We start from the raw sequence: 12,628 nt of genomic DNA on the forward strand, positions 1-12,628 counted from the left end.
AGAAAATCCAATCCTAAAACCACGTCATACGTTCAGTTTATCCAGCTATCTTATTTGGCATGATCTGAGCTTCTATGGAGTAAAAGACATTTTTGCCCAGACTGCAAATCAAGAGGTTTTAATAATGGTCAAACATCACTCTTGCATACTTTGTTTTTTGCCAACATACCTAGTTAACAGGGCCAATTGCTTTTGTAGGCTTTTTGGGGAAAGATTTCATGCTAGTCAACTTTTTCCCCTCAAAAAAAGGATGCTTACCAATTAACAGTTAGCTACTCCATAAGCAGCAGAAGTGCCTAGCAGTGGAGCAAGGACTACTGTTAATGTCATCACTTAAGTGCATTATTTCAGCTGATGTTAAAGGCAGAAACTGACCTGCAGATGAATCTTAGAAAATTTAAAAAATAAAAATAAAAGGGAAAAGCAAAACAGCTTCCTATGACGTTATTCAGTGTTCTATTTGCCTCTATTTGTGATGCAGTCCTTGTAAAGCAAGCAGGCTCTTCACTTGATTGCAGTATGACTAGAGAACAACTGGTTATGCAGGAAAAAATGTTTGCAATTCCAGTACATGCCACACCGGCACTTAACAGCCTACCAATAAACCAGCACAGCATAAAGAAGTCTTGTGATGTTGGAGTTTCTATTTCTGAAATAACAGATAACAGTGCAGTGCTTGGAAGACTAGGTGTATTAATGTCTACATTATGGCCAAATGCCAATGTGGATAGTAACGTTTTGGCTACAGTGTTTCCCTTTCTCCTAGTACCACAAAGCTTCCAAAACAGAGGCAAAATAGAAATATTTAATGAGAACTTTTTAAAAATATTTAAAGAGAAAGTCTGATCAGTTTTACAAGGAAGAGCAGGAAAGAACACAGTTCACATTAGACTATTGCCCAGAAGCACTGCAAATCGCAGAAGAAAAGAGTAACCAAGGACAAACAATGCTTGCTAAATTGAGTTCCTCCTTTCCTTCTCAAAATCCCAGTTTATTCCAAATTAACACCCATTTCATAATAAAAAAGAAAAATAGAAACTTGTTCTGAATGTCCAACCGAAGAGACGATATTTGGTTCCGTTTCGCCTGCTGCTGAAATGTGACAAGTTTAGAACTACATCCAGGTAAGAAACATCCAAGATCCTCACGTTTAATGTTCCTCATTATGAGCGTTACTAAGTGGACTTTTGGATGGATCGGGAAATTTCCTTAAATAATTGGAAGGTGCCAGATCTCATTTAGATCAATAGTCTGTTCAATGTTCTACACAAAACTGTCTACAGATCTTAGATGAGCTTTGACAGAAGGGCATCCAATTTGGAAGGGTGGTATATTTGGCACCAGCTTGCTTAGTCTCAGCAGAGTAATAAAGGATAGAAAAGAACTCAAACCAAGGAGACTTTCCAATCTCTCACCCTCTACAAAACTGGGTGAACATTGAGAATTTATGACAATCTTATCTTTTACATGAAGAGTTTGGATCCAAGTTATATTCAAGAACATTGTCATCTTTGTTCTTTGTTAAATCAAATACAAATTACAATCATTTCTTCTTTTAAAAGACAGCTATATTTGTGCCTGCATTCCTTCACAGATAGTAGTTTCTGCATGATCAGATTGATTTTTAGTACAGATGTCAAAAACAGGATAAAGAACTACTTGTACTGGTTTTACGCATAGGGGGCTTTAGAAGTGAGAATGACACTACGTGGATAATTAGCAAGAGCTCAGAGGAGGGGGCAGAGGGTTTCTGCCCTTCTGAGAAACAGAAGTTTGGCAGCTAGCAGAGATTCAGCAAAAGTCAAAAGCTTTTAGCCATGCTGGGCAGGCTTCAGGTTAAAACACCACTTCATATCTTCAACTACTGTACTGACTCCTGAAAGGCAAAGGCTGCTTCTTGCATCAGGAAGAGATGCCTGCAATGTATGCTAAGTCACAGTGTAATTATTAACCAGTCTGAGGCAAAGGTTACACGTTCATGAACTAGTATGCATAAAACCAGCAAAACTGTAGCTGAAACACTACCCCACCTCTTCCTACAACTCTGATACTTCTACACTTGGTTAAACTTGATAAGATGCTCATACCAAGACTGAAACACTAACTTTTTCTGTAATATTATTAAGACACATTAAAAACTATGCTTTACTAGAAAAATATACAAGCTTTTTACAGCAGGGAACAACAAAAAAATACTATGAAGAAAATGTGTAATACGACTTAAAATGCAAGTCAAGGTACATTCCAGTCTTCAGGGAATGAGGAAGCTGACTGGCTCTTGACCAGCTGCCTCAAGGTAAGAATTGTCCAGGGAACACCTCCAAAATAAATATTATACCAAATTAGCTACTTCAATTTAAAAAAAGAAAAAAAAAGAAAACAACACCCCAAAACATAAAACATACACACACTTTTGTGAGAAATGGATCTGTAAAGAACAAACAGAACACTGGAGAAATTTTTTTTTGTAAATTTGCCCCAAAGAACATGCTTCAAAAACTTTCTTGAAAGGTGCCACTTCCAGACTGTCGTACAGCCAACATCCCGCTTAAATAAATTCATCAGATGTTGGGGAAGACTACACAGAGACGGGACAGAGATTAAGATCTGTACAAACAAACCAGTCCAATGCTTAAGGGGACAAGTTAACTACTCAAAATTTCCTTTAAGGCGTAAATGGTTCCATACACCATTTTGGTTGCAAAATGCTTAACAGAAGTCTACCCCCTGTATTACTGTTGGCTTTTCTTTTATTTTGTGTATTATTAAGGCTTGCAACTTACTGTATGGTGTAATAGTTAGGATAAATTCCCTTGTTTAATTTACTATAAATAGCCATTAAGATGGATGGTATAATGATGAAATAATCTGAACCTTATCTCAGTTTATCTGTACACTGGAAAAAGTATACAGCTGCTTTTGCTTCTTTGCTGATATTGAACACCATTTTTCAAGTTCTATGAGAACATCCAAAGCAAAGCTAACTAAAAGCCAGCAGAGAGGAGGGATGTCCAGAAAGATCCTATAATCAGAGCAAACCCCTTTCTAAACAATGTTATCACAAGAAAAACATTTCAAACCATACTATTTAAAGGGTGCTTTCCCGAGAAACATGTTGAAGTTGGTCTCAGAATTTTCAGACTTGTTGGATCCCATTATCCATTATTCCAGAGTTGTTCATTTGCTGCACACAAAAAGAAGTGGCCATGCCATGTCAAAAAGTTAAACTTAACTGGTCTAACATACCAGGATCTTAAGAAATTTGGCAGCATCCTGTTAAAAAAAAAAATAAAAATCTGACACCACATTCCTTGAGAAGGGTTATTTGCCAGGCACTGATGTATGCAGCTTGCTTCAGCAACATGCCTTGGCTTATAAACAAGGCCCACAAGATTCAAAGTTCTTAAAGTAACATTTTTGTATGTAAGGAGGATTTTTTAATCAGGTGTGGTAACACAGGTCTTCCTAAAAGCATAACCCAAACTGTCTAAACCAACAATTAATTTCAAATTAACAGTTGAAAAAAAGCATTTTCATATTGAAAGGTGTACCTAGAAAGAATTTCAAGAGACTCTACCGTAAGTAATATTACTGTCAGGAAAGCATACATGAAGATCTTCTAACAAATTTTTGATTTAAAAAAAAAAAAAAACAAACAAAAACAGAGGCAACACTTTACTTTGAGATTATCTATAATTTAAATGCTTCCCTCTGGGCTTTGAGGCAAGTGTGCTAACTTAAAACCTCATTTTCCACATCAACATCATTCTTCGTTTATGAACCCACGTGGAATTCCCCTTTTTGAAAGTTGAGATGTTACAGATTTACTTTGTGATTTCAGGATTTTTCCCAGAGACATGCATGTGCTCATCAGGAGACATGAAACAAAGAGTGGGAAGGTGGGCACTGAGCCAGATCCTACTGTTTAGCACAATTCTGTGCCTTTGTATTGGTTGGTCTCATGGTCAGCAAATCCAACCACAGTGTTTAACGTCAATAGGAAAAGCTTTGTTCTGTGAAACTAACAAAGTGGTTAAAAAATATAGAATAAAGATAGGGATATAGATAATGCGAGTATAACACTGCCCTTATACAACTGGCCTACATTTGCACCTTTCTGAGATTGTTTGCAGGTGGCACAGCCTCATGTGCAAACATGCCACAATAACCCATTTTTCTCAAATTAGCCTTTGGAATAAAGAATGCAAAGATGTTCCTCAGTCCTTAAGCTGACACTATGCACTATTCATCCCATTCTACATTCCTAGCCTCCTATTAAAAGCACTTTTATTCCTGCGTTCATATGGCTTTCTGGGTTTACAATCATACACTTCCATAGCTCACAAAACCTGACAAATTAAAAAACCCACACCAACAACACGCTCAGATTGAGAGCGGGAATGAAATTCAGCTTCATCATCAGATAGAACACTGGTCTTGCATGCTCAGCCTAAGTCATTTGTCTAAAAACTGGAAAGCAGGACAGTCAAGATGAATTAGTAGCAAATGGGTCACTGAAACTGCCTACTCGGTTCACAAGTACTAGTCTCTAGTGAGCTCAGTTATCTACTATCCCCCAACTCACAGATACCAGAGGTTTGTCCACCTATTGTATACAATAATATACAAACCAAGCCCATACAAACCCAAGGTTTTAGAGTTAGACAAAACCCAATCCTTAAGTATTTCTATTTGAGATCGATATAAACAGTCAACATATACTCAAATTAACACGAAGAGACACTTAAGAGCCACCAGTGTTCAAAAAATTGTAAAGATCTGCCTTTCCTAGACTCAAGAAAACACAAGGAACCGCTCGTCTTGCACACAGATAAGTGCCTGCAATGTCTCAAGCGCAGTGGCAACTGAAACTATCTCCTAATCAACAGGGAAATATTTCTGCCCCTGTTTAGGGGCTAATTGCCAAAAGCAAGCCTCTATGTGCACAAGCACGTTAGTTAGGTACAACATATTCGCAGCTTATTTTATAGAATCATTTGACTAACTTCAACTGATGCCAATGCAGCCTTGAAATTGATATATATTTGTGAGGAAGGACAGAAGAGACTGTTAGTTATTCATTAAATTTATTACTGGCTTTAGGGGAAAAAAAAAAGCTATGCTATTTGTTCATTTCATTTATTAGTGCTACATAATTTTGAGAAGCAAACAGAGAATGCAACTGAGGAAATAATTTTATTGATATTTTGCTTAAAAGTGTTTTGAGGGCAGGGTTTAACAGTTACTATAATCACATTGCCCTCTCAACCAGGCAAATATATTAAAACAAAATATGAAATTCAGACATAAGCTACAAAAGTTAGGCTCCAAACAGCTAATTGCTTGGCACTGCTTTGTACTAGTCTAACTCCACATTGGGAAGCATCATAGGGCCAAAAAAAAATCCAAAAAAACCAAACCGAACCTGTTTTCTTCATTCGATATGGAAATATAAGTACCCTTTTGCTCAAGAAGCATCAGTTTTCCCCACAAAGCCAGTTTCTGGCAGATAACTCACTTCTGTAGCTTGAAATGTTCTCCACCTATACTCACAGGTACCTAAAGTCCTGGATAGCATTGCTAATTGTCTGGGATTTTTTCTCTTTGTTCTTTTTACTTATGTTCACAAGTAATAAACTTCACTCAGCACTTAGAAACTCTCCAAAACAGCAAAATAACAAAGGATAAAGATTGAATTTTGTAGGGATTTTTTTGTTTTTGAGGTTGCGATGGACTAGAGATTGACCCTAGCTTCAGAGCAAAACCACTGAGGTTTACGCAGTCCAGCTCATGCTCTGCTGTTAGGAACAAACCGAACAAATCTAAGCGACCAGCAACACGGACAGGTCAAACAGCCACCCTGTCACAACCATCGGCTGAGTCTCAAGAGGCAACACACTTCTCCACCCAGAGTGAGGTAGGAAAAACCTTGCCTTTCCCTGTCTCATACAATTCACGCAATTTAGCAGCGCTGAAAGCAGCCAGAAACCTTTAGTTACTTCAGCTTGTAGGATTTAACAACATGGTTCTCTAGAAACATTTGTGTTCAATGCTCCGAGGATGTTGAGAACCAGGTCCTACAACCTCTGTACGGCAGGGTAAACCACCATCTCCGGTTCAGGCAGCTGAATTTCAGGACTATCTACACCCAGGACAACAAGTATTGTTAGCCAAAGGCTCTTTCGCAGCTTATTTTTCTTCCCAAATAACATCCGTTGCAAAATCTTCTTGACAAGAGAAAAAAATATCTTTTTTTTTTTAAAAAAAAACAGGCTTTGATCTGGCAGTCCTGACAGAAATAGGGAAATATTTAACAAAACTACTTTTACTTTGGTGACTATGCTATGAAATAGGACACCAAAGCTCAGTAAACATCTTGAATAACTTTGAACATCAGAGCACCTGTTTTAAACAGTTGTTGGTATTTGTCCCTGGGACACTGATCATCTGAATTAATCTCTGCTGATTGCATAGACAACAACAGGAGACTATTCTGTATGTTGCTATTTTTGAGCAAAGTTGTATGCGTTTTGTTTTTTTTTTTTTTTTTTTTAAGTACTGACCATGGCAGGTAGAGAAAGTTCAGTTTTAGAGAACAGTCTCTTTAAACAATCCTTTGCAGACACCGTATCGACTTCATTAAAAAAAGTGGGAGTGGGAAATACCCTATCAAAGTCAACGACAAGAAAAATCTCCCAAGTGATGCCCCGTGCACAAGGGGAACGCTGTTACTGCAGGACAGCAGTGCCTCTGCCAGGCACTGCCTTTGGCCACGACAGGAACTTAGTTGGTAACTTGTTACCAAAACCTCTAAATAGTCAATCTAAAGAACTCGGATTAGAAAACACAGTGCTAGTGAAAGAAGATTCTGTTGCAGAGGAAATTAAAGTAGAAATTGACTATTTTGATAAATCAAGGTAAAACCCCCTGGAGCTATCATTCACCTAGAAAGCTGTAACCGCTTCAGCAGATCAGAATGGAGACAAACTAAACTGACACAACCTCAGCACATTAGTTATCACTCTGGTCTAATCCAGTGAGGTCTGTTTCCTAATTTTTCTCAAATGAAAACTGTAACACTTTCCCATCAACTCCTGCAAAGGAAACAGCAATAAGAGGAGACTTAAAATCAGCACCACAAATAATAAAATTCCAATATAATAAAAAGTTTGGGTTTTTTGTTTTTAACATTAAATTTGAGGAATAAGTTTAAGAAACTGTGTAAACATTCTGAACTCTCTGCTATCCATTGAACAAAAATCCTTGCATTTTACTACATCATTTCACAATTCAATTCCTCTCATCATGCCATATTGACTGAGAAGCTCAATGAAAAATGGAAGTGAACCAATGCTGTCCTATGGACTGCAAGACAAATTCCAATGTATGTGTTTTGAGAATGAATGTTTTAAACATTAAAATAACATCTGTCATTTATCAAAAGCTTAAACAGAAACAGAATACACTAGTTTATATTGTGCACCATGAAAAAACAAGCTATATTTTGTTAAATGCAACAACAGCTCTTCTAAGGTATTTATTAAGTACATTTCCTTCACCTCGTTTCAATATCCAAAAGATGAAGTAATAGGGTCCCCTCTTTGATACTCTACCGGAGGAGCAGAGAGAGCGGGAAAGCAGTGTCTTCTTTCATTTGACTGGGATTTTAAAACATTTCACAAATCCTCTCCAAATTTTTCGAGAACAAATAAATTGATTTTAATACAAATAGCATGCAATCAACAACGCAGTCATGGTTTTGTGCTTAAGCACTGTACCCAAACCCTAAGCGTGTATCCTGTTTTTAAGTGTTGTACATTGTCTTAATGTAAAAGTGTTAGAAAGTTCAACCTTTCCATATGGAATTCAGGAAAGCGGGGGGGAGGAGGACGACAATCAAGTCATTTTGTGCAGATGTTGTACTAATTCCATCAGATATTAGGATAAGAGTTAATCACATCTCAATAAAAAGCAGCAACTTAAAACCATATGGACCATGTGAGAAGACAGAGTCCAACAGAGCTTCTCTTCAATCTGGTTTTGGAACAAACAGAACAGAAACAGACCAACCTGCCGAAAATAAAACACTCAAAAAAAAATGTCGTCTGAAGCAATGAAACAGAAGATTCTTTTTGAGTAACATTTAGATACCAGATGGAAATTTGTTAATCAAGTGGAAATAAATATATATAAAAGCCCAAATTAATTACTGAGTAATACTTGATATTGGAGCTAGAGTAACCAATGCTACAGTCAGACCTCTGAAAGAACATCTATAAAAACTCATTTCAAGGGAATAAAATATGTCAACATCTTTACCTGGGCTGAAAGACAGTTAGCATTCAAACTTAATAATTAGTAAAATTATAATTTAAGAGTATATTTTATTCATGAGGAGAGATACTCATTTGATTAAAATTAAGGAAAATAAGTTACTCTTTACAAAGACTAAAAGAACGGAGAAGAGTTGACACCGATTCTCCAAAGACAGGCTGATAATTGAAACCGAACAAAAAAACTCAATGATTTTTCACCTACTGTTTATAAGATTGTTTTATAATCATTTGTTATGTAAGGTTAGACACCTAAATGTGTACGTGATAGCAAGATCCTCATTTCAGTACCTTGAAAAAAAAACACAGTCAAAATCTGCAGCCAAGTTTGCAACCAGTCAGCCAACCATCATTTCTAAAATTCTAAAACAGGCAACCTGTTTTGTCCAGGTGTAGGATTAATTCCCGCCTTACTTCGAGCAACTTCCAAAATACAGTGATAAATTACCCTTTGACAAGTATCATTGGTACTTCACAGGCACAAAGAAAGAAAGAAAGAAAGAAAAAGAAAAAAAGAAAGAAAGAATCTTAGACTTCCAACATTTTAATGATTCCTTTCTCCTGCCAGGTGGAACGTCTGGTGGATTCAGAAGAGCAACAGCTTCCCACAGAACTTAGCACAGATGACTAAATGCTTTCGATGGCATAGTAAACCTCTCCTATTTTAAGACTGCCCTTTTAACTCTGCATTACAGTTCACCACCCTATGACTATAGGCCAAGTGTTAGGAATTTGCATTAAGAATGAAAGCATACACAAACTCTTGGAAGCTACCAATGAACTACTGCAGCAGAAATGGCATAATATGACACTTTACCTCAGGAGGCAGACTTGTATTTTTACAGCAGAACATTTCACTTAATTGTGAGCCACTTGGACTTATTAAAAAGGGCTAAGAAATTATCAGTCTCGTAAAGTTCACGCTACTGCTTAGAGAATTCATCACCACAAAGGCTATTGTTTTGGCTCATACCTGTTATGAAGACAGTCATCTGTTAATACAGAGAATTGATTAATATTTTTTTTGTTTTAAGCTTACATTTTACAGTAACCAATTTCTTTGCCGCGCACCCAGAATACTGTAGTATTTCCTTTGGCTCCTGAAAATCTAACCAATGATAACACAACTACTCTACCAAGTACTCCCAAGGTAGCACTACAAGGTGGGGGTTACAAACATGGCAAAGGAAGAGCTGGCAAATTTCATCCCCTCAATTTAAGGAGGGAAGCGGAACCTAGATCTTGTATAAACCACAGAAAGGACTCTACTATAAAACTATAAATTTCCTCCAGTCACAATTTAACAGCCCAATTTTCTCAGAGCAAGCTGGGCACCTGTTGGCATCACTGGGTCAGGCTTCTCAAAACATTTAAGTGAAAGAACCACTTGCTTCTGGATCTTTGTAGATCTTAAACACATACTCCATGCCTGCCAAGACAGGAGAACTTCCAGGCAGATGTGAAAGCACTTTTTCAGAGGTCTACAAGGCTTTCATGAAAAAATATCATCAACTAAACATTAAGTGAAACAGAAAACACAGCAACTGAAGGACAAATATTAACTATGCTTAGCTTAGACATAGCACTTTTCCTCCCTTAAACCTTATTTACATCATCCACATGCATAATAGCTGCATTTAATATTTTTTTCTGCATGCACCATATAAAAATTACTTCTTTACATAAAACCATATTATTTATATTCAAGCAAAATTTGTGTTGTGGTGGTTTTTTTTTTGTTTGGTTTTATTTTTGTGGTTTGAGTGTCCTGGAAAATGAACGCAGAATCTGGCTTGCTCACCAAACAGACAGAACACATGCTATGAAACAGTAACTTCCCACTACACCTTTCTCCCCCTTGCTCTTAAGTTGACTTGGGCAGACCGATGTCAAAAGCCGTTTGGACTCCACGACTGACCAATCCCCGGATCCTTGAAAAGCCAATTATCCAAATTAGTAACAACTCCTGTCGCTATTTTTGAAGCCGGCACGTATCGCTAAAATAGACATTAAATACCCATTTCACATTAGCCAAGTTCATCTACACAACCCCAGAGCCAAGAACAGAAAGCATTCATCATTCTTTTCTCTTGCCCCATTGCAATAATTTAAGCTTTTTAAAGCTCTCTCTTCCAGGATATGTTCTGTGAGGTCCTACTTTAAGAACCACTTATGCAACAGCAAAAGGAGCTCATTGTTTCTGTGGACGAAAGAAGCAACAGAGGCCTGGGGTGGAAATCAGCTGTAGCAAGGAGCCAGAGGCAGCAGTTCAGGATTTCCTAGAAGCCAAGGGCTCCCTGTTCCTAATGCCATCCTGCCTTGGCAGAGCCTTCTCATTGCTGCTCCATCCCTTTGGATGCCACCTACTTCGGCATCTCCTCCTGGCAGAAGCCCCAGCTCTACTTCCACCTGTCAACACTTCTTCCTTCCACCCTGCTACCCTACCCAATTTGATAACAGTCATTGGGTTGCCAAAAGAGAAAGCCGTCTATGTCGTACAAGCTTGCGTGAAACCCCAGATGCATCACAGGCCACCAGCAGCCTCTCGGTAAGCACTATCCTAGGCTACCACCAAATTCAGTCAAAGTTTTGGCTCAACTGGGTTACCTCTAAGCGTAGACAGTAGTAGGCAAGTCTTGAATAAAAGGGTTTTTTTTCCATCCTGCAAACTCAAACCGCAACCAGTGCACTACATCCTGCTCAAGATGGAGACGTGCAATGGTACAGCTGACTGAACCCCTAAACCTAGAAAAAGCCAAGGATGAAGGCCATCCAGCAAATCACATTGTAGCTGTTGATGGAACATCTGGTGAGGTCATCGAAATAACTGAAACCATCTACAAACCCTTCCCCTCCACCTCTCAGCAGGTTAGTTGTGCAGACACTGGACTTATTAGGCTTAAACGCAGATACAGAAATAACTTGTCCCCAATATCCATTTACCTTGTCCTGAGGGCCTGCCAGGCTGCATCAATGTCTGCGTACAGGTTTTTCTCAGAGGGCTTGCCGGTGCTCACCCCGTAGCCAGAGTAGTCATAAGAGAAGACGTTGCAGTTGATGCGGGAGCCAAGGCCAATATAGAAGCTGCACATCTGGCCCAGGTCCACAGCATTACCATGCGAGAAGAGCAGCGTGTACCGGCCAGTGGGGGCACAACGTACAAACATGCAGCCCAGCCTGTTATCCCGAGCCGTGCGGGAGAAGAACACTTCCACGGCATCCAGTTCCCGCTGGGAATACTGCCAGTCCGCCCGCTCACTCAAGTGCAGGCTGCAGGTGCCCGATCCCGTGGGGGTCCCTGCCCCGGCGGCCGCCCCGGCCTCCTGCTGCTGCTGCTCGGGCTGCAGCACGGTGTAGGTGGGCTCCGGGGGCAGGAAGGCCAGCTTGGCAGCGATGCGGCTGGGGCAAGGCGGGCAGCAGAAGAGCCAGCAGAGCTCGCCCAGAGAGAAACCGTTCATTCTGGGGCCTTGTTCTGGCATCAGAGACGCCGGAGAAAAACTAACCTAGGCTGGAAAGGAGTGAAACCACGCCGAGCCGGGGCCCTCCTCCAGCGCAAACCTGCAGCACCTTCCTGCAAGGCCGCCAGCTGCCCTCCCGGAAAGCAAACAACGGCAGCCTGGGAGGAACTGCAGTTCAGCAAGAACAGTGCAGCTCTTCAAAGCCTGAAGATGTGCTTATAAAAAAAGAGAACAACAAAAAAAAAAACCAACAAAAAGATCGACCCCACAAAATATAAATGAAGTCCAACCAGCCCTTAAGAAGCAAAATAATCCCACAACTAATGCGACGGTAAACGCAACCCCCTAAAGCACCGTCCCCTCAAAGAAAACACGCCACACGTACATGTGCGCGTTTACAAAATGAATCCCCAGACCCTAGGGCTCGACGCAGCACTCCAGACCTGGAAGCGGACGCCCCCCGCCCCGCAGCCGCCCCCCCCCAGCAGGGCTCATGCAGCCGCAGCAGGCCAGGGCCCTTCCTTCCCTCCCCCCCCTCACGGCACCCCCAGCGGCCCCCGGCGCCTTCCCGCCTCCACCCAGCTACCGGCCCCGCGGCCCCCGCAAGGCAGCAAGGGACCCCCTCCCTCAGCGCTACCGGCCCAGGCAGCGTCCGAGCGGCGGCGGGAGGAGAAGGAGGAGGAGGAAGGGGAAGGCAAGGTCGCGGCTCAGCCGCGCGTCGCGGCGGGCAGGGCCACGCCGGCTGCGGCGCGCAGGCAGGAGCGGGCAGCAGCCATGTCCCGGCGCTCTCCCCTCCTCACAGCCGCACCGCTTCCGGGTTACGGGCGCGGAGCGGGG

The 12,628-nt window shown here is 40.7% G+C and overlaps 1 protein-coding gene across 1 annotated transcript in view; it reads right to left on the reverse strand.

The window, feature by feature from the left end:
- ABHD17C (abhydrolase domain containing 17C, depalmitoylase) overlaps positions 1-12,254 on the reverse strand; it is a 30,520-nt gene extending 18,266 nt beyond the window's left edge. Inside the window, exon 1 of the mRNA XM_063346366.1 lies at positions 11,277-12,254. Coding sequence (XP_063202436.1) covers positions 11,277-11,812 — 536 coding nt within the window. The 5' untranslated portion in view covers positions 11,813-12,254. The remainder of the gene's footprint in view (positions 1-11,276) is intronic.
- Positions 12,255-12,628: the final 374 nt, after the last annotated feature.

Source organism: Chroicocephalus ridibundus, chromosome 9, assembly GCF_963924245.1.
Source record: "Chroicocephalus ridibundus chromosome 9, bChrRid1.1, whole genome shotgun sequence".
Taxonomy (NCBI): domain Eukaryota; kingdom Metazoa; phylum Chordata; class Aves; order Charadriiformes; family Laridae; genus Chroicocephalus; species Chroicocephalus ridibundus.